Genomic DNA, 27,547 nt, shown 5'->3' on the forward strand with positions numbered 1-27,547 from the left:
GGAGTGATGCTAGAAAAGCTTGTCATCAACTTCCCCCCTCATACGAGTAGAGTATACTAGGTCATAAAACTCCAAAAATGCATCAGCTTCCCTGTTGGGTGCATTTCTATAGAAATTGACATTCCATTGCGGAGCACCATTAGATAGAACCAAAAGGTTTGCAATTGAGGCTTCTTTTATTCTTGCTATACCATAGACTTCTGGATAAGATTCCTTGAGTGCTAAGTTGCCACACCATATGTCATGCCAAAATTTGATTTTTTTCAATCCATCACCCACCTTAAGCGGGAATTTCTAAAATATGTATCCCATCCTCTTCTTATGTGCTTCCAAATCCCCACCCCATGTGGAACCTCATTTGAACACCATCCTCCCCATGCTCCACTGTACTTCGATTCTATGACATTTCTTCACAATGCTCCCCGTTCTTGATGGTATCTCTAAAGCCATTGGCCCAACAAAGCCTTGTTAAACACCTGCATACTTTTTATACCTGGTCCTCCTCCTAAGATACCGTTCAATACTGTGACCCATTTGATCAAGTGAAACTTAAACGCATCATTCATGCCCCCATAAGAAATCTTGCTGAAATCTTTCCATGTGTTGAGCCACCTTGGTGGGAAGCGGGAATAATGATAAGAAGTAGGTCTGCATGTGGGAAAGAGTACTTTTAATTAAAGTGACCTTACCAGCTTTGGATAAATGCATCCTTTCCAATGAGCCAATTTCCGCTTCATTTTCTCTAATACACGATTTGAACGGAGCACCCTTCCCGGGAGGCTAAGATCTTTCATTGGCAAATGAGATATCTTGCATCGTGAAATGGAAGCCATATTCTCCACATTAGTAACATCTCACACCAAAGCTACTTCTGATTTGGTCAAGTTCACCTTCTAATTAGGTGTATAATTATCCTATTTTTTGGTAAGATGCTGTATAACTAAGGTCCTCAATTGCCAAAGAAGATTTGTGCTCTTGCTTCCTATTGTGAGTACATATTTATTGCCTACGGGAATGAGATTGCGGTTTACAAGCGTGCTCACCAGGTTTGTATGTAGAATTCTTTTGTTCGGTGTTTCCGTATGTTTCTTTGATAGTTGTTGCGGCGATTGTTCTTCGATTTAAATAAACTCATGCGCAAATTATAAGAAATGTGTACTCCAAGGGGGCTCCTATGGCCCAGAGGGATAGATTGAAGTCGAGATCTAATAATCATAAGAAATGTACTGTTAAGGCGTACTATAAAATTTTGTCAACACAAGATCATTCTCTGTTCCCTTGGAAGAATATTTGGAGGTCTCCTCCAAAGTGGCATTTTTTGTATGGAATGCCGCCCTTGGGAAGATCTTGACCACAGATAATATGAGGAAGAGGGGATGTGTAGTGATGTATTGGTGTTATATGTGAAAGAAGAATGGATAATCTGTGGATCATCTTCTACTTCATTGTGAGGTAGCAAGGGGGCAATGGGATGAGATCTTTCAAAGGGTTGATGTTGCTTGGGTTATGCCTTTGAAGGTGGTGGATTTGTTGGGGTGTTAGAGGAAGATGCAAGGTTGTCATCAAGTGGTAGCGGTGTGGAAGATGATCTCATTGTGTATCATGTGGTGTATTTGGTCAGAAAGGAATGAACGTTGCTTTGAAGATAAGGAACCACAATGGAGGAGCTGAAGAATTTCTTTCTTCATACTTTACTGCTTTGGTTTTCCGCTATTGTACTAATGGGGACAATATTCATATTTTTTGTCTTTAATTCATCACAATTAGAATGCATTTAGGTGTGTTTTTTTTTAATTTTTTTTTTTTTTTATGTATACCTCCTGTGTACACGGTCTATGCCTATTTCATTCACATCAATAAAATTTATCTCTTACTTATAAAAAAAAAAATCATTGGAAAATGAAGAAATAGACTGGTTCCTTTGTTTGATTTTTTAGTGGAAGTGTGCAGTTAGTTTGCAAGGTTGGTGGGAAACAAGGCAAACAACTGTCTCTATGTTTTATGATTCTTCTGAATATTTAAGATCTCGAAGAAATCTTAGGATGAAAAATCTCTGAAATGATAACAAGGATTTTATGTTTGCTATCAACTATGGTTGAAATCGGTTCAGTTAGGTTGGGTTTTGAGCTCAAAATCCTAACTGAACCCTATCAACTAGGGAGGAATAAGAGAGGAAAAGAAGTTTCATTTTGTTAGTTTTTTTTTGATTGCCATCGGGTGTCCAAGAACGATGTCCCGACTAATTCTTGGGGTCTACAGGCCCTCGGTAAGGAGTTTTCCGCAAAAGTTTCATTTGGTTAGTTGGAACAATGTTTGTCAACCGGTTTCTTTTGGAGATTGGGGGAGAGAAATTTGGGGTTGTTTAATAAAGTACTCCTTAGAAAATGGCTTTGGAGATATCATGAAGAGAGAGATGCATTATGAAAGAATGTTGTTGCTGTTAAATATGGGAGTGGGTGGGAGGATCGGTGTTCTAATGAAGTTAGAGGAGTGTATGGGGTGAGTTTATGGAAGTTTATTAGAAAATGTTGGGGGGGGGGGGGGGGAGTTTTCCAAACATGTTAAATTTAAGGTGGGGGAACATTCACCAAGATAGAAAAGCAAGTATTTGAGATACAATGGTTGATCCATGAACACCATCTCAAACCAAAGTCACATTGCTCGAGCATGCGAAGCCAAAAAATCTCCAATTGACACTGTCACAAGCCTTTTCTATGTCAAGTTTGCATAAAAGTCCCGGCTCTCCCAATCTGAGTCTACTATCCAAACATTCGTTGGCAATAAATACTGAGTCAAGAATTTTCCTAACAAAAGCATTTTGAGGCTTTGATGTTAGCTTCTCCACCACCAAGCTTAATCTATTTGCTAAGACCTTCGTTAAGATCTTGTACATCCCACTCACCAAACTAATAAGTTGATAATCTTTTACCTCTACCACATCGGGTTTTTTGGGAATGGGATCAATAAAAGTTGCATTAATGCTTTTTTCAAACCTTCCATTTTCATGAAATTCATGAAAGAGTCCAATAATGTCATCTTTGATCACTTCTCAACAAGTTTTAAAAAAAGCCATAGAGAAGTCATCTGGACCTGGAGCTTTGTCACCCTCCATACTTTTTACTGCCTTTTGGATCTCCATCTCTTCAAAGCGAGCCATCCTACTTCTTGCGAATCGAGAGCATCAAAAGTAAGTCCATCTAAGTTCAGTCTTCAAGAGAATTGTTCCGAAAGCAAATTCTCATAGTAATCTACAATGTGATCTGTGATTGCTGGTTGGTTTGAAGTAGCCACCCCATCCACCAACAATGTCTCTATGGCATTGTTTCTCCTATGCAAATTAGCTACCTAGCGGAAAAAGTTGGTGCATTTATCCCCTCCTTCAACCAAAATGCTTTTTTTTGTTTTTTTTTTTGTTCCCTCCAAGATATATCCTCCAATAAAGAAACCCTTTCAAGTTTCGTAGACACTTGGGACTTTACAAGCTCTCTCTATTTTAGATAGTTCCTTCACCTCCTCCACACCCTCCAATCCCTTGAGTTCTTCAAACAAAGTATTCTTTTGGCCTTCCATATTTCCAAACACCTTCTCATTCCAAGCCTTCAGATCTTTCTTCGAAGACTTCAATTTACATGCCATGACATAGTTTGGTTTTCTATGAAAATAGTAAGAAGACCACCATTGTTGGACTCTCTCAATGAATCCCTCTGATTTCAATCACATATTTTCAGAGTTGAAGTACCTTGGACCTCCATGAATACCTCCACAATCAAGGAAGATGGTAAAATGGTCGGAACATAACTTGGAGTCTCTTTTGAATAAGATTTGGTTACTGTGCTTCCCATTCAGATGATACCAAGAATCTATCGATCCTTGACCAAGAGGGGTGTTCTTGGTTGTTCGACCAAGTCTTCCTTTTCAACACTTATGTTCCTTTAGGCAATCGCAATTGATAATAATGGACTGTGTCCATAATTTTCTTGTAGCTGTTGATCATTTTAGGAAATCTTTTTTGTATATTTCCTGAGTAAAACAGCTTTGATTTTCATTTTCATTAATAAAATTCTCTTTTGTTTATAGATGTGTGCTTGTATGGTACTAAAGTGATACATTATAACAGGTAGCAAATTGGAACAGGCACAGTGCTAAAGTCAATTTGTTGCTGTTGTTTGGAGAACATATCCTTAGTGTTGATGTTGAAGGTAACATGTTCATGTGGACATTTAAAGGAATCAACCAGACTTCTGCTCCCTTTGGACACATCTCGCTAGGTGAAAAATTTACTCCTAGCTGTATAGTGCATCCAGATACTTATTTGAATAAGGTAACTGCTTCTTCTTCGTTCTTACTAAAATTTAGCCTTTTCAAGAAGTTATAAGGCAATGTATGTGCTCGCCAGTTTCTCATTTCCAGATTAATCATTTCTAAAAACAACCTCATATCAAGAAGCATGTAAACAGGTTATTCTTGGGAGCCAGGAAGGTTCTCTGCAGCTTTGGAACATTAGTACAAAGAAAAAACTCTATGAGTTCAAGGGCTGGAACTCAGCTATATCCAGTTGTGTTTCATCACCAGCACTTGATGTTATTGCAGTTGGCTGTGCTGATGGAAAGATTCATGTTCACAACATTCGTTATGATGAGGAATTGGTTACCTTTACACATTCTACACGAGGTGCTGTGACTGCCTTATCTTTTAGCACAGGTAAGAAAAGAACTCAATGTATCTGATTTATTCGTAAGAATCGTAACTCCACTTCCCATCGAACTTGCAGGTGTTGTGAGGAATCAATAATTTTATAACAGTAGCATGAAAGATAATATGCTAGATAAGGTGTTTCTTATGTTGACTGTTCTTTTGCACCATAAATCTTTACCGTTTGGAAATTAATCAAGAACTTGGTTCTAATCATTATGACTGTTGGCTTCTAGTAATTGGATAGTATGCTTTGTTCGTGGTATGAGATATATGAGATTTGAGGAACTGGCAACTCTTAAAGTTGAAAAGTATAATTTTACATCCATATTCTCTGGTTACATTAATATAAATGTTTAAAGTGGTTTGTGCTTATGTTCTTATATCTTGGTTTTTAGATGGACAACCTCTTCTAGCCTCCGGAGGTTCATCTGGTGTTATCAGCATATGGAATCTTGAAAAAAGAAGGCTCCAATCAGTAATAAGAGAGGCCCATGATAGTTCGATAATTTCACTGCATTTTTTTGCAAATGAGCCTGCCTTATTGAGTTCCTCTGCAGACAACTCTATTAAGGTAAGATCAGCGAAAAATCTTTCTTGGCATCTTAGTGAAACTTAGTAGGGTTGGGTTTGGATGTTGGGTTGAGTTGAGTTGAATAAAATATTGTTAGAATATTAGTTTTAAATATTATGAGTGTGTTGGGATTTGAAAAAGTTAAATTTTTTATTATGTTTTATATAGAAATTTGAAAAAGTGTATGGGGATTTGAAAAGATGTAATGATGAGATGAAGTGAGTTGAGGAGGGTTTGGTAACCAAACGGGGCCAGGGTTGCGTTTGGATGTTTAGTTGAGTTGAGTTGTGAATAGTATTATTTTGTGGATCCTATTGAAATGGGTTAACTTTTTTAGGTTGATGCGAGTTTAACTTTTTAGGTTGAAATGTATGAAGTAGGTTGAGATGATTTTAACTTTTTTTAATTTTTTAATTTTTTTTATGGGAAATTGAAGTAGTAGTGGGTCCCATCAATTATTGGTTTGATATGAGTTGAGATGAGTTCAACAATCAAATATAGCATTAGATGTGGCCTAGACTTTCTTTGGCTCGTCAGGATAGTAATTAGCTTCATCATCTTCTTGTTGTATTTTGATGAATTTTACATAGGAATTGAAACATGAGGCCAAATGCTAGAGCATAGCATTATAACGGTTTATGTTTTGATTAGTATGTCGTGTTCTCAAGATATGTAGGTCCATTGGTCAAAGGACTTAGGTATTGATGTTGCAGTTCCTTATGATTGTGGAAAAGTTAGGAGATGAAGGGATAAGCCTTCTGTTACGGAGTTTTTTTTTTTTTCAGTTTATAGTAGTTCTCAGGGAATCTAAAGGTGGGGGAATATGTTGCAACATAATCTCTAATAGCTTTGATAGCAGAGAAGCATTACCATGAATGGAGGAGCAAACATTAAAGGTAAGGAGATCTTTGTACAGGAATTAGAAAACGAGTATTTGGATGTTAAAATGATTGTTGAAGACACTTAGTTGGTAAACAGTGTCTCCGATTTTGATTAGTCAACAGATAGTGTGTGAGCATAAACAATGATATCCTTACTATGGCACACTAGACCTGAACCTCTATGGTACAGGATTCTAAGGGGACGGCCATGAATATTTCGCTTCAACGCATGATGGAGACAGAAGTCCTTTGAACATGAATTTGGTTGATTTCTTTATGTAGACTATGAAAAGAAATCCTATCCTCTCTGTAGTTGGGCTATTGCTGTTGATTTTAACGGCATGGCCTTTCATGATTTTCTTGTCTCTAATGTGCCTGCCTAGTAGGGCATTAGAGTTGTGTACTGACATTGCCATTTTTTGATCAATATACCTTATTTATTCATCAAAAAAACAAAAAAAAAGAAATCCTATCTTACCTCTGAGAATAATTGAGTGATTTGCTCCTTCATTTTAAGATGGTGTCCAAAATAGTTCTAATAATGGTTAAAAAAAAACAAAAAATCAGTGGCATCCTCAAAGCTCTTTAGTTCCCTCTCACCAGAGAATACCCGCATGTTTTTTGTTTTTTTAATTGATAATGGAGAACCACCCCACAGCAGAGTCCTTAGGACTCACCCATTGAACCCAAACCCTTGGAGAGACTAGCACAACAACCCACCCCCATGACCTCCCACTTAAATTGCAGTTTGATCACAAGGAGAATTGAACCCGTGACATGGGGCACATGCACACAAATTCGCCCTTACCACTCGGGCTACCCACGGGTGGGTAGAACCTGTGATATCCCCGTATGTTATCATGATATATTTACTAAGATGAGATGATATTATCAGTTTTTTCTATCAAAACTTTCAATTTTAATGCTTGATGTTGTATATATATGCAATCAAAATTTGATTCTTTTATCTAATATTTTCTCTTGTTAGCATTTTAAGCAAGATTTTGTATGCTAGAGTCAGAGTCTATATCCATTGAAGAACATTGATTTTCCTCAATGGATATCAATTTTCCTCATGGATGTCATGGATATCAGTTGCTTAATTACTAGAGTCAGTTTATCTTGCAACTTTTCCTTGTGTGGTGCCCTCTATCCTTCATGTGAATTATATTTGACTTCTTTCCTCAGAAGTGGAAATTTGGCACGAGTGATGGAGATCCTATTCTTCATAGCTTTAGATGTGGACACAGCGCTCCTCCACTTTGCATAAGGTAATAATGCTTTTCCATGAACTTGGTCTCTCCTTGTTTATGGCATTGAACTCTGGAACCCTCCATCAACCATAAATGATTAAATGGTTTATACTTGCTTTTTTAATAAGTTTTATTTATATAATTTTTTTTTATTTTTTATTTTTATAAGAAGAAGATATTTTATTGATATATTGAAATAGGCATAACCCTACTTGCTTTTTTAACTATTAAACGGTATATATGATCAACCTAGTCTCACTTATATAAAAAAGGGTATATATGATTAACGGGTTTATACTTGCTTAGGAAAGGCTCTTACAGGGTTCGAACTTGTCTAATCGTTGATCCGATGCTCTAAATTTTCCATCTTACATTTTTGATACAGAAGATTGAGCACGCTTTACTAACCTCTAATGTAATTTCCATATGAATGCCGTTTTGCTGTCATTTTTTTGTCTGTTATTATCTAGCTTAATCCATCATTAACTTAAGACTCTTAGATAGCTTATCTGCATTTCCTCTTGGTATCTTTTCTGGTTCTGATTTTAGTCATCTATTGCAGGTTTTATGCAGATGGGAGGTTCATTCTATCTGCTGGACGGGATCGTGCCTTCCGCCTTTTCTCTGTAATTCAGGTTTGGCATCAGTTACTAATACAATATAATACCTTTTCTTTTCTTATTTTGGATGTGACTACTTAGCTTTATGGTTGGTGCCTTTAGTCTTTTGATTAAAGTAGGAATCGAAGAGAGCAGAGCATACCACCCTGTCTTGGATGCAGCTTGGTATGCTTATGAAGTTCTAGAAGGAAATATCAGATGTTCTTGTTACAGTCACATAAATGATTAAGGGCTCATTTGGATACTTAGGTCCTGTTTGTCTACTTAGAATACCTTAGTATATCTGTGAATAGTAGTAAAATAGTTTGAGTTAAGATATTTTATTGAGTTTTGGGAAAGGAGAGAAAAATTTGAATAAAAATATTATAAATTTAAAAAATTGTTTGAATATAATTTTTTAATATAATTTTTGTTTTGGAACTTGAAAAACTTGTATTGTTTTTTGTGTTTTATTTGAGAGTTTGGGAAAATTATAAAGATTAGGAAATGATTAAATGAAAAAGTTAAAAATTTGAAATTAAAAAGTGTTTTGTATTTGAGTGATGTTTGAGAAGGAAATATTTGATAATATCTTAGAACACTTATAAAAAAAATCTTAGAACACTTGAGAACAATTATGTTGCTAACATCTTATGTACTTGTGCTGTACCTATTCTTGGTAATAAAATTTCTTATTAATTATCAAAAAAACAATTGTGTTGCTAAACGAAGCCTTAGAATATCTCAAAATATCTGTGAATAGTAGTGAAATGGTTTGAGTTAAGATGTTTTATTGGGTTTTGGGAAACGAGAGAGAAAAATGTTGAATAAAAATATTATGAAGTTTAAATATAAATTTTTAATATAATTTTTGTTTTGAAATTTGAAAAAGTTGTATTATTTTTTGTGTTTTGTTTAAAAGTTTAGGAAAATTATAATGACTAGGTAATGATTAGATAAAAAAGTTGAAAGTTTGAAATTAAAAAATGTCATGTGTTTGAGTGATGTTTAGGAAGGAAATATCTGAGAATATCTAAGAATACTTGTGTTCTCAAATGAATCCTAAATTTTGCCCTACTAGTATTAAAATAGGGCGAACAGTGAGGTTGTGGGTTTAAGGCTCTTCGGGTGCGTGATTGCAGGTGTACTTGGATACACCTTTTGAGTTTTTTTGATAAAGGTTTGATCACTTATCATAAAGAAACTAAGAAAATTCCTACTACATAATAATTTAAGATTTTGGGACAAGTGGTGATTTGATTCCCACTACCCATTGCTATTTTTTAGTAACTTCTGTTGTCTGCATTACTAGTTGTGTAGGATTTGGACACGGTTTTCTTTTGGGAGGTTCTATTGAAAATTTGAAAATTTAATCATTTTTTTTATAAGTAGACGATTGTATTAATAAGAATAGGCATAACCCAAATACACAAGATGATATACAAGAGGTAACACCTATATATGAAGCAACAATGGAAACAAGAAAGTCGTGACCATTGAGGCTATTAAAATCTACAGCGATGACCCATAGAAATAAAGTTCTAATAAAAAGAGATCTACGTTCCTCTATTAAGCCCTCATTGTCTTTGAATGTCCAGTCATTACGTTCTTGCCATATGCCCATAAGCACGACAAAATACAAATAGGAACTATCTTCCACACGGTTTTGATTTGTTGAATACCTTCTAGATTTGTCCAGCTAGCCAAAAGCTCAACGACTGTGACTGGCATAACCCAAGCTAGCTCTAATTTGCTAACACCATCCCATAGCTTTCTAGCGATCTCACAATGCGGTAAGAGACGATCCACCATCTCACCAGTTGTCTTACACATGCAACACTAATCTATTATGATCACTTGACATTTCTGCAAGTTATCTATTGTCAAAATCTTGCCTAAAGAAGCTGTCCAAGCAAAAAATACTGCTTTGGGAGGTGTCTTATTTTGCCAAATCCTTCTTTATGGAAACTGATTGTTCTACGGATGTGTGAGAGGCTTATAGAAATAGAGAACTGAGAATATGCCTTTACCCACGGTTACCCACTACAATGTGTTAGCTTTCTAAGTTCTTGGTTTCATGGAATACAAGAGGCTAAAGAATTCCTTAAAGCTGCCCATTTCCTAATCTTGAGCTGATCTACTGAAGTTGATGTTCTAGTGGACTTGATCCCTTGGTATGATCATAAAATCCTTATAAAAAAATGATCATAGAATCAGCCACTGAAGCTTTTTTCTCACATGCAACCCGGTAAACTAAAGGGAATGAGTCCTTTAAGGCCTTATTTCCCCACCATTAGTCCCACTTACCTCTCTAGTGCACCGGCCACCCCACATACAACCATATTTATAGTCAATGACTGAATTCCATAGCTTCTGGTTCCATATTATATTGCCACATCCATTTCCCAAGTAATTCTCGATTAAAAGTTCCCATGAGAGTATACTGACTATCGATAAACTGAGAAGACGTGGCCTCTATCTAACGGATTGGTGCTTTATGTGCAAACACAACAGTGAGACAGCGGATCGTCTATTTCTTCATTGTGAAGCTGTCACGGCATTGTGGGATAACGTCTTTACAAGACTAGGCTTGGCATGGGTAATGCCTAGAAAGGTGGTTGATCTTTTGGCTTGTTGGAGAGGAATCCGGGGCAAGGGGCAGATTGCAGATATTTGGAAAATGGTGCCACTTTGCCTAATGTGGTGCACATGGACCGAGAGGAACAATCGCTGTTTCGAGGATAAGGAGCGATCTCCGGAAGGCTTTAGGGATTTCTTTTACCATACTTTAGTCTTATGGGCATCCTCTATTGTATTGAATGGCACTTCTTTTGCTGAACTTTATGCTGCTCTTCGCAGCTCTTAGCCTGTAGCAAGGCTCTTTGTATACCCCGTGTACTTGGGCCTTGCCCCTTCTTTTTCTAATATATTTCTTCTTACTTATCAAAAAAAAAAAAAGTTCCCAGATTTCTAATTCCCAACCCACAAGAGGAGATTGAGGAGTATATCTTGTTCCAACTGACTAGATGGAATTTGAATTCATCCGCCACTCCAAAGGAAATCATGATGAAGTTTCTCAATCTGGGATGTCACACTTGTTGGAATTGGAAATAGAGATAGGAAGTATGTTGACAAATTAGACAGAGTGCTCTTGATTAAGGTGATCCTTCCACCTTTTGATAAGTACAGTCTCTTCTGTCTTGCCAATCTACATTCTATCCTCTATCACTGTATCCCAAATTGATGTAGCCCTTGAGGCAGGCCCCAACGGTAGGCCAAGGTAATTCATGGGGAGAGAGGAAACTTTACATCCAAGGGTGTTAGCCAACTGTCGAATGTTACGAACATTGCCAGCTGGTACCAACTCTGATTTATCAAAGTTTCCCTTTCAAATTTGATGCCGCTTCAAAATAGAGTAGAAGTGCCTTTAGTGCCCGAATCTGGTTTTGGTCTGTCTGACAAAATATTAGAGTATCATCTGCAATCAACAAGTGAGAAATGTCAATAGTACCTGTTGAGTGTTTGTAATCTCATACAAACTCAGTGAATTTTGGCTCCAGTGGATGTAGGCAAGTGCTGAACTACTTAAATATCGTCTTGTGTGATTTTGGATAGACTAGAGGCGCAACAATTGGTATTAGAGCTTTGGCTTGCGCTGTCTAGAAATCAAGTTGATCGAAATCAACTTTTGACAACTCCAGGGTGTTCCTTGCATCAAGACGAATCCGTTGTCGCAAACGAAATCGAAAATGGAGGTGGGAGGAGCTCACACGCGCCTCGAGAAGTAGGACGGTGAGTCCACGCGCCTCATTCGTAGCTAGAGGTTGAAGACGATTGAAGAGCACGCTCCCACTCGCCACCATGCGTAGCCACGCGCCCAGAGGTTGAAGACGCATGGACATGCTCCCCACGAGCCCCCACGCGCCCTAGAGGCTCTCAACTCATGTACACCACACGTCCACCAGACGTCCTGCTGCAGCACCTGTATCTCGCGTTAGGTGATCAGCACTGTCCGTTTTTCCAGATCCTTGTTGGGCTTGATCTAAGCCATTTGAAGTCCGATTTCAACGATCAAATACTGTTTTCCAACCATTTGGATCATTTCGGACTCATCCGTACGGTTAGAATTTTGAAATTTGTTGTCTAAATTTTCTTAATTCATATGGAAGGTTTTGGAAGAGATGGGAGCTTTGGAAATGCTAGTAGCTCTGGGCGTCAGTTCACAGTTTCAAATGCCAAGTTTGAAGTTGATAAGTTCGATGGAACAAGCAACTTTGACATGTGGTAGTACGAAGTTATGAACGTTTTGATCCAACAAGAGTTGAATATTACATTAGAAAAAAAACCATATGATATGACTGAAAATGATTGGACGAAACTTCATACCCAAGCTTGTAGTACAATTCGGTTATGTCTTATCAAAGAACAGAAGTACTTTGTCAGGAGAGAGACAAATGCAAAGGAACTTTGGTAGAAATTGGAAGATAAGTTCATGAAGAAAAGCATTGAGAGCCGTTTGCAGTTCAAGAAAAAGTTCTTCAGATTCCAGTTTCGTGAAGGTATTACTATGCCTGAAAATTTAAATAGTTACAATCAAATTCTTGCTGATTTATTTAACTTGGATGTTGAAATCCAAGATGAAGATAAGGCTTTACTTTATTAAATTTCTTGCCTGATACATATGAGCATTTAATTATTACACTATTGTATGTGAAGGAAAAGATCAATTTTTGACGATGTATCTACTTTTTTAATTAGCAATGAGTACCGCAGAAAAGATAAGTAGGTATAACTAGATACATCAAGTAAAGTGTTAACAACAAGGAGGAGACCACAGTCTATGTATCTTGGAAAGAAGAAAGGTTTTCAATCGAAAACCCGGGCCACATCATGTGGTTCATTAGTCAGGCGAAAACTCGCTAGAGACGAGTGTTCCCTTTGTCGCAACAAAGGACACTGGAAGAAGGATTGTCCCAAGCTGAAGGGACAACAGCAGAATCAACCCACCACAGTCAATGTCGTGGACATAGATGAAGATTCAGATTTTGCCTTGACAAGTTCATCATCCATTTGTTATTCCGATGAATGGATTATGGATTCTGGATGTACCTATCACGTGTCCCAATCGGGATTGATTTATTGACTTGACAAAGATTGTGGGTGGAGCAGTACTTATGGGCAATGATAGTGCCTGTAAGACTCAGGGAATAGGAAGCATTCGGTTAAAGTTGCACGATGGCATTGTCAACACTTTGACAGAAGTTCGGTACTTTCCGGACTTGCGGAAGAATCTCATCTCACTTGGATCTCTAGATTCAAAAGGATTCAGAATCACCATTGAAGACAGAACTTTCAAAGTAGTAATGGGAATTCAGGTGACTATGAAGGGTTTGAAACGAGGAAACTTGTACTTCTTGCAAGGAAGTACTGTTGATGGAAGAGCTTCCACATGATGTAAGAAGCTAGATGAGACTGGTGCTGACACCACCAGTCGTTGGCATATGCGTATGAGATATGCTGGAGAAAAAACTTTACAAACACTTATAAAGTAGGACTTACTCAAAGGTGCCAAAACTGGTAAATTATCTTTCTGTGTGCACTGTGTATTGGGGAAGCAGAGGCGGATCAAGTTTAGAACCGCTGTACACAATACAGAAGGGATACTTATAAAGGAACTGAATACATTGCTGAAACAAAAGCCGTAAAAGAAGCCATTTGGTTACAGGGACTGGTAACAGACTTGGGATTTAAGCAGCAAGAGGTTACCGTTTACTGTGACAGTCAAAGTGCAATTCATTTGGCCAAGAATCAAGTGTATCACTCTCGAACAAAACACATAGATGCCTGATTTCACCTTGTACATGAAATATTAGAAGAAGAGGACATCAAACTTAAGAAGATTGGCACTGAAGATAATCATCCAGCAGATATGTTGACAAAAGTCGTCATGGGGATCAAGTTCCAACATTGTTTGGACTTGATCAATATTGTACTCTGCTAGCACCCTCGAGTGTATTGGAGTGCATTTGATAGCGGAAGTCTCTCATGTCAAAGAAGGAGGTGCATTCATTTGAAAAATGAATCAGTTTATAAGTAGCCTAGTATGGCATACTTGGGTGGAGGGGGTGATTGTTGAAATCCTCCCAAGTATGCATACCCATACGCAGCTACCTCCTCATGTGTAGCCACCCACCCACCGAAAGTCCTTTGTCATATTAGGACACCCAATTCTCTGGCAGTACCGATTCTCTTAGTCAACAATTGCAGATGTTTGTCCTCTGAAACTTATCTTATAAAAGGAAAGCTCATTTGTGTAAATTGATGTGGGCAAAACAGAGAGATAGTGGACGTGAGAGAGAAATTGTTGAGTGTTTGTAATCTCATACAAACTCAGTGACTTTTAGTTCCAGTGGACGTAGGTAAGTTGCTGAACCACTTAAATATCGTCTTGTATGATTTTGGATAGACTAGAGGCACAAAAATTGGTATCAGAGCTTTGGTCTGCACTGTCTAGAAATCAAGTTGATCGAAATCAACTTTTGACAACTCCAGGGTGTTCATTTCTTCAAGACAAATCCGTTGCCGCAAACGGAATCGAAAACGGAGGTGGGAGGAGCTCACACGTGCCTCGAGAAGTAGGAGAGTGAGTCCACGCGCCTCACTCGCAGTTGGAGGTTGAAGACGACTGAAGAGCACGCTCCCACATGCCGCCATGCTCCTAGAGGTTGAAGAAGCGTGAAGGACACGCTTCCCAACTGATGAACCATGCGATGTGGTCCGGGTTTTCGATTGAAAACCTTTATTCTTTCCAGGATACCTTGACTGTGGTCCCTCCCTTGCCGTTAATGCTTCACTTGATGTATCTAACTGTACCTGCTTATCTTTTCTGCGGTACTCATTTCTAATTAAAGAACTAGATACATCGTCAAAACTGATCTTTTCCTTCCCATATAGTAGTGTAGTAATTAAGTGTTCATATGTATCAATCAAGGAATTTAATAAAAGTAAAGCCTTATTTTCATATTGGATTTCAACATCCAAGCTTAATAAATCAGCAAGAATTTGATTATAACTATTTAAATGTTCAGACATAGTAATACCTTCACAAAATTAGAATTTGAAGAACTTTTTCTTGAACTGCAGATGGCTCTCAATGCTCTTCTTCATGAACTTATCTTCTGATTTCTGCTAAAGTTCCTTTGCATTTGTCTCTCTCATGATAAAATACTTCTGTTCTTTGGTAAGACATAACCGGATTGTACTATAAGTTTTGGTATTAAGCTTCTTCCAATCATTTTCAGTCATATCATATGGTTTTTCTTCTAACGCAATATCCAACTCTTGTTGGATCAAGACGTCCATAATTTCGCACTGCCACATGTTGAAGTTGCTTGTTCTATCGAACTTCTTAACTTCAAATTTGGCATTTGAAACTGTGGATCGATGCCTAGAGCTACTGGTATTTCTAGAGCTCCTCTTTTTTCCAGAACCTTCCATATGAATTTTGAAAATTTAGACAACAAATTTCAAAATTCTAACTATACGGATGAGTCTGGAATGATCCAAATAGTTGAAAAATACTATTTGATCGTTGAAATCAGACTCTAAATGGCTTAGATCAAGCCCGACAAGGATCTGGAAAAACGGACGGTGCTGATCACCTGGCGCGTGGGATACACGTGCTACAGTTGGGCGTTTGGTGCGCGCGTGGTGTACACGCGCTGAGACTCTAAGGCGCGTGGGGAGTGTGCTCTTTAGTCCTCTTCAACCTCTAGCTACGAGTGAGGAGCATGGACTCACTCTCCTACTTCTCGTGGCGCATGTGAGCTCTTCCGACCTCCGTTTTGGATTCCGTTTGCGGCAATGGATTCGTCTTGACTCGAGGAACACCTTGGAGTTGTCAAAAATTGATTTCGATCAACTTGATTTCTAGACAGCACAAACCAAAGCTCTGATACCAATTATTGCACCTCTAGTCTATCCAAAATCCCTCATGACGATATTTAAGTGGTTCAGCAACTTGTTTACGTCCACTGGAGCCAAAATTCACTGAGTTTGTATGAGATTGCAAACACTCAACAATTTCTCTCTCACGTCCACTATCTCTCTGTTTTGCCCACATCAATTTACACAAATGAGCTTTCCTTTTATAGGAGAAGTTTCAGAGGACAAATACCTACAATTGTTGACTAAGAGAATCGGTGTTGCCAGAGAATTGGGTGTCCTAATATGACAAATGACTTTCGGTGGGTGGGTGGGTGGCTACACATGAGGAGGTAGCTGTGCATAGGTATGCATACTTGGGGGGATTTCAACAGTGTTCCTATTGGGGTCACCGACCAAGAATCTAGCCATAAAGCCATTATTAACCAAAGATGGGATCATTCTAGTAAGGGCATCCATAACGATGATAAAGAGGAGTGGGATAATGGATCTCTTTGTCTTAGGCCTCGGGAGCTGTTAAAGAAGCCAATTGGATGACGACCATTCGCCAAAACTGAAAATTCTGCCATTGATATGCACTATATGATCCACGAACACCATCTATCCCTAAATCCACACCTCCCAAGTAAATAAAGTAGGAAATCCCAGTTAAAATGATCATAGGCCTTCTCCATGTCCAACTTACAAATGATCCCTATGTTTCCAGATTTTAGTTTACTATCTAGGCATTCATTGGCGATGAGGATTGAGTCCAAAATTTGCCTACCCCTTACAAATGCATTTTGGGTTTTTGTAATAATCTTCCACAATACCTCCCATAGGCAATTTGCAAGGACCTTGGAGATGATCTTATACACTCCATTCACAAGGGTAATGGGCTGATAATCTGTTACCTCTGTTGCCCTAAGTTTCTTAGGAATCAGTGCAATAAAAGTGGTATTGAGACTTTTCTCAAATCTTCTATCCAGGAACAACTCCTAGAACACTTTCATTAGATCCTCCTTCACTACTTCCCGACGTGATTGGAAGAATCCCATAGAAAATCTGTCTGGACCTGATGCTTTGTATTTGACCATTCTCTTCACCACTCCACGAAACCTCCGCCTCCTCAAATGGCTTCTCCAACCAAGAGACATTTTGTGGCTCAATAGACTCAAAACGGGCATACATGGGGAGTGAGATGAAATGAGAATTTTGTGAATAGTAGTAAGATAGTTTGTGAATAGTAGTGAAATAATTTGAGTTTATGTTTTATGGGGTTTTGGGAAAGGAGAGAGAAAGTTGAATAAAAAATATTATAAAGTTAAAATATTGTTAGAATATAGTTTTTTAATATTATTTTTGTTTGGGGATTTGAAAAAATTGAATTCTTTTTTATTTTTTGATTGAAAATTTGGAAAAGTTGTAATGATTAGTTTAAAAGTATTTGTGTTTGAGTGATGTTTGGGAAGGAGATATGATGAGATAAATGAGATGAGATGAGAATTATGGGATGGAAACTTTTTCCAAATAAGCCCTCCATCAAGCCTCTTTGACCATTCTCCTCACCACCCCGTGAATATTAATCATTTAGAGCTTCTTTGCAACAAATTAGACTTTTTTTATTTTTATTTTGATGATGAGGTATCTAAGAACTTTTACTGCCCTAGATAAGGCTTTGGTTCTCAACTAATCCCCAAGGTAAAAGATGTCTCCGCCAACAAATTTGTCCCCTTCACCGTGATGCCTTGTTCGCAAGGACCAGAGATTAGCCAAGAGCAACCCATCTGTAGGGTCTCCTTTCGATGCCTTCCTCGCCCAAATTGGGGTTTCTATGGAGCCTTTTAACCTCCTATAAATAATAAAAATGGAAAAAACAATAGCCAACCTTTTTTTCAAGTTCCTCGTATTTAGTTCATCAATCTTCTGGGGACATATATGTATAACAGAGGCTGTTATCTGTCTTCTTTTTTTTTTTTTTGGGGGGGGGGGGGGTGGAGGAACTAATAGAGGCTGTGAAATAATCAATTATACTTGGAAAAAATCAAGTGTCTCAAACTTAAGCTGGTGGGAAAAGATGAATTTAATAGTCAATTCACCTTTGGGCAGAGAGGCCAATGACATGTGCCATTCTTCATAGTCTCTTTTCTTTTTAATTTGTCTTGGGGTTTTGGGTTTCTCTTTGCTCTTGTATTGCTGTCATACTACCTCCAACCCATTCTGCCTTTATTGTCACCAATGTAGGCTGGATGAAACAAACCAAAAGATGTGGCCAGTGACTCCAACTACCAATCTTGCATTCTAGTGAACATCAAGAACCAATGGAAGTAACTTCCGCATAATTTGTTAAGCATCTAGATCTTGAATGCTAACAGCAAAATAAATAAAGAAAATCTCCCAACTGCTTCTAGTGTTTTTCCACTGCCCCATGCTAAAGCTAGTTCCTTCCGATGTGCATTTCCATAAATACATAGGAGGCCTCATTAAAATACTTTTGCTTCCCTTCTTTGTTTGCTTCCCTCATGCATGTGGGCCCGTGTCCTTGTGCGTGCATGCACTCATGTGTGCCTCTGTTTGTGCATTTGCATGTATTTTCTTGAAATTTTTGTTCCCCTGCAAAGTTACTGGGTACAGAGAGACTTTCATTCAGAACTTGGGTTAGACTATCCTTTTTCTTTTTTTAAATCTAAAATGTACGCTTGTAAAATTTATCTATTTACCTTTTAATGTGCACCAGTCATACCTTGTAAAGAGTGGAATTTGTAAACCACCTTTTACTCCATTGTGAGATCATCAGTAAATTGTGGACAGATTGTCTGTAAATTGTGGAATGACAATTTTAATTGATTTGGGTGGGCTTGGGTTATGCCTAGTAGGATATTAGACCCCTTAGTCAATTAGAGAGGGTTATATGGTAGGCCGTGAACTGAAGCAGTATGGAAGATGGCACCTATTTGACTAGTGTGGTGAGAGAGAAATGAATGTAGACATTTTGAGGATTGCAAAGCTGACGTTGGTGAACTTAAATTTTTCTTTTTTAACACTTTGTTCTTTGGATAGCTTCTGTAGACTGTTATGGGCTCAGTTTTCATGAATTTCTTTTCTCTTTTACTCTTTCTTATTAGGTGTTCTGGTTCTCTTCTACATGTGTACTTGGGCTATGCCTTCTGCTTTTACAATAAATCTTCAATCACCAATAAAAAAATTTATTTATTGACTTTTTTAGTTTAACTTGTGATTAGGACAAGCAAAGTAAAGAGCTTTCACAGCACCATGTATCTAAACGAGCCAAGAAACTGAGGGTGAAGGTATGACTAGGATAATGATTGGTACTTTTCACCCTTATTGAACACATTGAATATTTTGGATTTGGTTTGTATTATTATTTTGTTTTGCCGTATATCTATTGTAGATCATTATTTTTGAGTTTTGAGTGTGGCTTACTAAAAACTGCATTTAGAAATATTAAAATTTTGTCAACATTTAAAATGAACAGAATTAGCGATATCATATTTGTAGTTGGTTATACCATGATCCTTCACATGAATAATCATGGAAAATTAAGCAATGAATATGATCGTGAGTTGTATGCTAACTTTTGTGACATCTCAATCATTTTTAGCTGTTTTCTGGAAAGAAAAAGAATCTTTTGTTTGGCTGTGCCTGGGTCACGTGACAGTAGACACACGGCCAATGTTTCTTTTATGAGTTTCAAACATTATATTTCTGATCACAACAAAGATTTTTCATCATTTGGAAGTCGTGTGCCCATATCATGTTGTCTCATCACAATTATTCTAGGTGAAGCAGATGATCTTGATGATATGTAGTAACTAAGAAATATGCCAACTTTCTAAGCTATTCTATTTTACTTGTTTGTTATGAATGGTTAGGGACTTGCGCTCTATATGTTTTGGTAATTTGTAAGCCAAGCCCATGTGCCATGGCCCTTTAAATCTTTTCAGAAAAATGCTCTATGGATAGAGATTTCTCATTTCTCGTCTTTAAGCTCTGAACTGACATCTTGGTTCAGTTGCTAAGTTTTACGAAGAACTCAGTTTCTAATTTTTCTATTTGAGAACTTAGTTTCTAATTTTTCTATTTGATTATTTTTCAGGAAGAAGAGATAAAGTTGAAGCCTGTTATTTCATTTGATTGTGGTAAGGAGTTCTTTTCGTGCTTGTTGGTTGCATCTTGACGTAATTGAAACTTTAAAGATTGATCCATTCACTTGTACTAACTGGACTGTTATCTTGTTTCGTGACTTTCATTTACATGGCTTCTTATGTGGCTGTTTATTTTGTTAGAGGCATTTTAGATTATTGTACTTGATTCACCATTGTGTATGGTCATCAGAGTTGGCTGCATGATAATTTATTTTTCTTTCTCCCCCAATCTGGTAGTTTTCAAGTCATCTATCTCTGTCAAACTAAAGGCATTAAATTCATCTGTAAATTCACATCCGGTTTCTTTGTCATTCTTTTCTGCCCTCTATTTCCTGTAGTCTGTATAACTAAACCATCTCATCGGTAATTGCTGTTGTTGGGTCAGATATATTTTTGGTAAATCTGATGTTGGCCCATGCTTCTATTTTTTGCACCATCCTAGTAACTAATCATGAGAAAATGAATATTCTTGTCAAACATCTGATTTTACTTTCAAATGTTTCCAAAAGTTATTTTATTTGACATAATTTCCTAAAAGTTGATTGCAACTAGTATTTAGTTCATGTATACACTCTATGTAGATGAGTAATATCACCTATCTTCATTAATAAGTTTCTTATTGAAAATATATTTTCCTAAAGAAGTAATTGTTAGAGGTACTTTGTCATCTGATTGCAAGATTGTATATTTATAGTCAATCTGGAAGATTTTTCAAATTACTGACTTAATCTGTGGTTTTCACTTGTCAATAGTTGATATATTGTTTTTCTTTATGTCATAACAACTTTAGCTGAAATTAGAGAGCGGGATTGGTGCAATGTGGTTACATGTCATATGGATACTGCACAGGCATATGTGTGGAGACTTAAACACTTTGTTCTTGGTGAGCATATTCTGAATCCATGCCCAGAAGATCCAACACCTGTTAAGGTTAGATTTTCACATTTTCATATATGATCTTGTTATTTGGAATGATTATTAATGTACAAGATGTTGAACCTCCATTTCTATTAATACAGCCATTGATTTTTTTTTTTTTTTTGGCTTCATCTGACTAGCAGAACTTTATGATCTTTTTTATTTTTAATCAGTAAACAAAAGCAGAACTTTATGCTCTTCGAAAGTACACAAATCTTGATTAGACAATTTAATTTTCATAATTTCTTTGAATATTAACAAATGACATTGCTGACACTATAATTAAAATGTAAAACCTTTTTTTTTTTTTTTATTTTATAAGTAAAATCAAAGTATATTAATGAAAAGAATAGGCAAAGTATATTAATGTAAAACCTTTGGGGCAAAAGTCATGTAGAAAGCTTCATCCTTTTGTTATCAGGTAGTTGTATTTTGTGGTGCATTTGGAATAAGAGGAATGATTGGAACTTTGAAGATCATGGAAGGACAATGGATGAACTTAAACATCTCTTTTTCAAACTTTTTTCCTTTGGCACTAGCTATGGATTTCAATGTACTAAGTTTTCATGATTTCCTTGTATCTATTACTACCTCTCTCTCTCTCTCTCTCTCTCTAAGAAAGACAATTTTATTAATACGAATGAAATAGGCAATGCCCATGTACAAAGGAAGTATACAAAAGAAACACCTAAATACATTCTAAGAAGCATAAAACGACTACAGAAAATCATGAGCAGAAGCTCCGTTAATCACTACCGCAGAAAATCAAAGCAGTAATGTGTGCACAAAAAAGTTCCGAAGTTCCTCTGAAGTGTGTTCCTTACCATTGAAACACTGATCTATTGCTACCTCTTAACTAGGTGTCTTCTTTTGTATATGACGTGTACTTGGGTTTCTCCTATACTTTATTATCAATAAAATTTTTGATTACCTGAAAAACCTTTTTTATTGGTGACAGGCCTGTGCCATTTCTGCATGTGGCAATTTTGCCGTGTTAGGGACAGCAGGTGGTTGGATTGAACGATTCAACCTTCAGTCAGGAATCAGCCGAGGCAGCTATCTGGACATGTCAGAAAGAAGAAGCTGTGCCCATGATGGGGAAGTAGTTGGAGTTGCTTGTGATGCAACGAATACTCTCATGATAAGCGCAGGATATCATGGAGACATAAAGGTGTGTATTTTATATTCCCAAATATTCCTGTTTTATTTGGATGTAATTTGAAGTTTCAGTATGGGACAAACATCGGGGAGTGAGTTTACGGGAAGAAATAACAAGAAAGTATTAATGTCTTGGTCCATATTACATTACCCCTTTTCTGGGCTTCCTTTGAATTTCCTCGCTGTGCTGATCAGAACATTTTCATAAAAATGTCGTCTTGTATATATATTTGACCAAAACCAAATTTATTACTAAGAATCCTTTTCTGCTTTACTAAATTGGCATATTTTTAATTTGAAAGTTCAAGCATATGTTCTTGCGCTGAATTCTGCATCTCTAAGTGCGTCTTGAAACTTATCTGAGCCCTGTAATTTTTTTTTTTTTTAATTTTTAATTTTTTTAATTTTTTATTTATAAGTAAACAAATTTTATTGATCAAAGAATAGGCATAGCCAGGTACAATATAAAAGTATGCCCTAACAATGTAGGTGCAATAGAGACAAGAAAATTAGGTAGTTTCAGGCCATTAAAGTCAATAGCAATGGCCCAAGTACACAGAGTTCTAATAAAGAAAGCTTTTAGTTCCTCCAGTGATTTCTTCTTGTCTTCGAATGTCCGATCATTGCGCTCCTACCACAAACACTACATGGTGCATATAGGGGCCATCTTCCACACAACTTTAATCTGTTGAATGCCGGATTTGTCCAGCTAGCCAGAACTGCCACCATTGTCTGGGGCATAACCCAAGTCTAGTCTACTAAACACCTCATTCCATAACCCTCTAGCTGTCTCATAGTGTAGTAGGAGATGGTCCACAGATTCACCCCCGTTCATACTCATGCAACACCAATTTGTGATGATCACCCTATGTTTCCTCAAATTGTTGGTTGTGAGGATCTTACCCAAGGAAGCTGTTCACACAAAGAATGCTGTTTTGGGAGGAGTCTTATGTCTTTAAAGCCTTCTCCATGGAAACTGAATATTGGGCTCTTGTGTGAGAGACTTTTTGAACCGAGAATGAACCTTTATCTGCAAGTATCCACCACAACATATCTTCTTGCAGGTTGCTCTGATGGAGTACAAAAGGCTGAAAAAGGCTTCGAAGCTGCTCATTTCCCAATCTTGTGCTGCTCGACTAAAATGGGATATTCCACTGGATTTGCTCCCCCGATATCACCATTACTTCAGCCATTGAAACATCTTTAGCACTTGCAACCCGGAAAAGTGAAGGAAATAAGCATTATTACCACACCAAATATTGCTCCAGAATTTAATCCTGGAACCCTCACCCAGACAAAATCTTGTGTGTCGAATAAAGACCCCCCATCCTCTTCTTATGTGTTTGCACAACCCCACTCCATATGCCCTTCTCACTTCTTTAGTACACCATCTCCCCCATAAGCCTTCATATTTGCTCTCAGTCTCCAACTTTCATTGGGGCAGATCTCTAAACTCATATACATCCAGATTATATTTTTAATGCTTAGTAAATCCCGCATTAAAGTCTTTGTTTATAATATGTATCTGCTGGAAATTCCAATCCTCAAGTGTTCTAATGTGCAGGTATGGGATTTCAAGGGACGTGAACTAAAATTCAGATGGGAAATTGGTTCTTCTGTTGTTAAGATTGTTTACCATCGCATTAATGGTAACTTTTGTGTTTTTATTTTATTTTATCCTTTTGTTTTTTATATTATCTTTATTTCTTTTGGTCTCAACCCTTCTAGCTTGTGTCCTTGGTTTGCTTTGTGATGAAACCAATTTTGGATTTTCAGGTCTTTTGGCTACTGTAGGTGATGATTTCATTATCCGTTTGTTTGATGCTGTGGCATTAAGAATGGTACGTAAATTTGAAGGCCATATGGATCGCATTACAGATTTGTGTTTTAGTGAGGATGGAAAATGGCTCGTGTCATCAAGTATGGATGGAAGTCTTCGAATCTGGGATGTTATCTTAGCACGACAGATAGATGCGATGCATGTTGATGTTCCCATCACAGCGTTGTCTCTGTCTCCAAATATGGATGTTTTAGCAACTACCCATGTGGATCAAAATGGGGTCTACTTATGGTAAGTTTTTAGTGCTGTTTTTATGTTTGCTTTAGATTTGGGTTCCTGATTCGTAATTACATGCTAGAAGGGGAAACAAATGTTATTAGTGTGATAAAAACCATATCTTTGCTTTTAAGAACTACAGAAAATGACCAAAGTGACAGGAATTTTTTAACAAATAAAGAAACAAATACTTTTCAGACATTCTCATGTGTAATACTACTGTCATGGCAGCTTTTTATTGTCCTGTTATTGTAATAAAATAAGAAAATTCATTAGCAGACAAATTTAAAGCGGGCAACCTTTTACCAGGGTAAATCAGGTGATGTTTTCTGGAGCTTTAAATGCCAATTCCTACGGAACCGGAAAAGAAGTTGTGAGCGTTAAGCTGCCCCCCGTCTCTTCCATGGAAAGTTCCCAAGCTGAAGATTCTGATGAACCTGTTGACTTGCAGTCTAAGGATGCTTCTGCTTTCCGGTCTCGAGATCAGCAAATACCTGATCTAGTTACACTCTCACTATTGCCTAAAAGCCAGTGGCAAAGCTTGATCAATCTAGACATCATAAAGGTCTCTCTTTGCTTCCATTTTTAATTGTTCTCATTCTAACTAAAAAGCTACTAAAAAAAAGATAATATTGATAGGTAATCATGAAGTTTTATTCATAAGAAAATGGGCAAAGCCCCAGTACACAGGACATATACACAAGTGAAAAAAGGCATAATAATTTCCGTCTTTTTCTTGTTTTTCTTTTGGTGTGTATGGTAACTTATTACTAGTTTTTAATAAACCTGCAATTTCCAGCTCCGCAATAAGCCAATCGAGCCTCCAAAGAAACCTGAAATGGCTCCCTTCTTTCTGCCTTCTGTTCCATCTCTCTCTGGTGAAATACTGTTTAAGCCTAGTAAGATGGCAACTGAAGAGAGAGATGCAAAAGTTGATGAGGTGGAAAACAACAGGAGGCAATCTGGCATGCCACCATCCCAATTTCTGCAACTCCTTCAGTCTTCTATGGAGATTAAAAATTGTAAGTATACCAACTCTCTCTGTATTTATTATGAATCTTCTGTTCCATCTCTCTGTGGAGAAATATTTTTCTTTTTTGATGGTTGTGAAACATCTTTATAAGAATGGAAGCACAACACTGGTCTTATATATATATTTTCTTTATATATGCAGTTTCGGCATTTACTGAGTATATTAAAGGTTTGTCTCCATCAACTTTGGATGTGGAACTTCGAATGCTTCAAATTATAGATGATGATGATCAGCAAGAACCAGATAAGAGGCCAGAGTTACTTACGATTGACTTACTTTTGGATTACTTTATACACGAGATCTCCTGCAGGAACGATTTTGAGTTTATTCAAGCAGTCATCAGGTTGTTTCTGAAGGTATAGATCCTTTCCTCAAGTCAACCAATATAATTATTATTTTGACCAAGTGTTTTGAAAAAAGGTTATATTCTGAGTTCATGTCGAATTCCCATTTTTGGGTGGTTCATGTTGGTACTCAATTGCTTATTGAGGCTGTCTAACATCTTCTCTCTCCGGTTATAGATACATGGAGAGACGGTTAGGCGCCAGTCAAGACTACAGGAGAAGGCGAGGAAGCTTCTAGAAATACAGTCCACGGTATGGCAAAGAGTAGACAAACTGTTCCAAAGTGCCAGATGCATGGTGACCTTTCTTAGCAATTCACAATTTTAACTGTCTTGAGCTGGCAGCTCGTGTTTATCATAGCTCAAACCAAATTTTGTGCCCTAATTTGGTTCATTTAGTTTCCGCCATAGGCTCCATGCATTTTAGGATACAATTGTATGAGAAAACGTAGTGTGGTTATTGCTGGAGGATGTGTTTTGTTGTGAGCTATTTAGCTGAGTCCTTGACAATAAACTAAACCCCATACAGAATTTTTTTTTTTTTTTTTTGATAAGTAAACCCCATACAGAATTAAAGAAAAAGAAAATTTAGAATATTTATCCCTGGCCATATTTGGTATATATATGTATATATATAATTTTTTTTTTTCGCTCTTCGTATTGTGTAAAATGCGTTTGGGTTTTCGTGTGCCTGAGACTGAGAGCATGACATAAACATAATTCAAACAAACCGAAACCATTCTCAATTTGAGTATGCTACTGCTGTTTCCCAGTAGGAGCTAACACTTAACAACAAATTTTCATTTGCTATGAGCAAGAATCTCTCTTTTTCTCCAATATGGTAAAATCTGCCTTACCAACAAGAAAAAGGAAGAGGTAAAATCTGCCTCTATACTTTTTAATTGGAATTCTTGCACAGTCGATTCAGGAGGGATTTTAGGACAAGAAATCACTATTGGTTTGAGTAAATTACATTTTATGCTCCAGATTAAGATAAAGTGGGTGTGGAAGGCTCCTACAGCTAGTCCAAACAAACAAGTTGTAGAACACACTGTCTCACCGCAACTTTTGGTTGCAGTTTAATAGTTTGTTTATTAGACTATTCAAAAACCGCTTCAAGCAGCTTCCCCTTGGTGGAAAATGGTTGGAAGCTAAATTTTGGCTCTAGATCCCTCTTTTTTATTTTCTCTGGTGTTGCGTTTTGTTTGCTTTGAGATGATTGTTGAGGACTCTTCACTCTATTGAAACTTGTATAATGTAACTTTTAGTTTTATCTATGAAACTACTTGCTTAGAAAAAAAAAAAAAAAGAAAAAAAAAAGAAAAAGAAAAAGAAGAGAGACATTTTATGCTCCCAAAATGACATCCCTTTGTAGATTACAAAAATTATAATATGAATCCAATAACATCATTACATTTCAATTTGTTTATCAGCCTTCATTTCTAAGCCAAGAATAAAATTTGCTTTATATCCTTTCATAAAGAGTCAAAAGCCTAATATCACCTGAAAACCCATCCTACATAAGGGTGAGTTGAGGGAGCTTCCTTCTCATGTTACAAGGGTAACCAACCATCGTTCAAATGACTACTTTTCTGGATACCAAAGTATTCTTGTGTATGGGATGATACCATTTGCAATGCCATCATTCAGTAAGACCAAATCATTTGCGCGGTTTGATTATTTGTGACGGGATTTTGTGCTTCATTATTTGTTGAGTTTCTTTCAGCAAATGACTTCAATCAGTTGAAATGGCAGAATACGTTTGTTGAATGCGATGTGTCAATATTGAGTTCAAACTATTGAGGTTGAAGTCTTCCATCAAATGCTCTTACCACAACGTAATGGCTAGTGATATGATTACCATCATAAAGTGGACATGCTGCCTAGCAGTTCTACATTGCCTTCATGTCTACATCTCCTTCATGTTCCCCCCCCCCCCCCCCCCCCCCCC

At 37.2% G+C, this 27,547-nt stretch overlaps 1 protein-coding gene across 1 annotated transcript in view; it reads left to right on the plus strand.

The window, feature by feature from the left end:
- LOC122299451 (U3 small nucleolar RNA-associated protein 21 homolog) overlaps nucleotides 1–26,129 on the plus strand; it is a 31,201-nt gene extending 5,072 nt beyond the window's left edge. Inside the window, exons 4-18 of the mRNA XM_043109751.1 lie at nucleotides 4,118–4,321; nucleotides 4,458–4,701; nucleotides 5,091–5,266; nucleotides 7,336–7,418; nucleotides 7,963–8,035; nucleotides 19,165–19,230; nucleotides 20,040–20,082; nucleotides 20,879–21,018; nucleotides 21,965–22,177; nucleotides 23,729–23,813; nucleotides 23,941–24,235; nucleotides 24,530–24,785; nucleotides 25,020–25,242; nucleotides 25,395–25,609; nucleotides 25,775–26,129. Of these exons, the coding sequence (XP_042965685.1) occupies nucleotides 4,118–4,321; nucleotides 4,458–4,701; nucleotides 5,091–5,266; nucleotides 7,336–7,418; nucleotides 7,963–8,035; nucleotides 19,165–19,230; nucleotides 20,040–20,082; nucleotides 20,879–21,018; nucleotides 21,965–22,177; nucleotides 23,729–23,813; nucleotides 23,941–24,235; nucleotides 24,530–24,785; nucleotides 25,020–25,242; nucleotides 25,395–25,609; nucleotides 25,775–25,924 (2,466 nt within the window). The 3' untranslated portion in view covers nucleotides 25,925–26,129. The remainder of the gene's footprint in view (nucleotides 1–4,117; nucleotides 4,322–4,457; nucleotides 4,702–5,090; nucleotides 5,267–7,335; nucleotides 7,419–7,962; nucleotides 8,036–19,164; nucleotides 19,231–20,039; nucleotides 20,083–20,878; nucleotides 21,019–21,964; nucleotides 22,178–23,728; nucleotides 23,814–23,940; nucleotides 24,236–24,529; nucleotides 24,786–25,019; nucleotides 25,243–25,394; nucleotides 25,610–25,774) is intronic.
- The last annotated feature ends 1,418 nt before the right edge of the window (nucleotides 26,130–27,547 follow it).

The sequence above is a fragment of the Carya illinoinensis genome, chromosome 16 (genome assembly GCF_018687715.1).
Source record: "Carya illinoinensis cultivar Pawnee chromosome 16, C.illinoinensisPawnee_v1, whole genome shotgun sequence".
Classification (NCBI taxonomy): domain Eukaryota; kingdom Viridiplantae; phylum Streptophyta; class Magnoliopsida; order Fagales; family Juglandaceae; genus Carya; species Carya illinoinensis.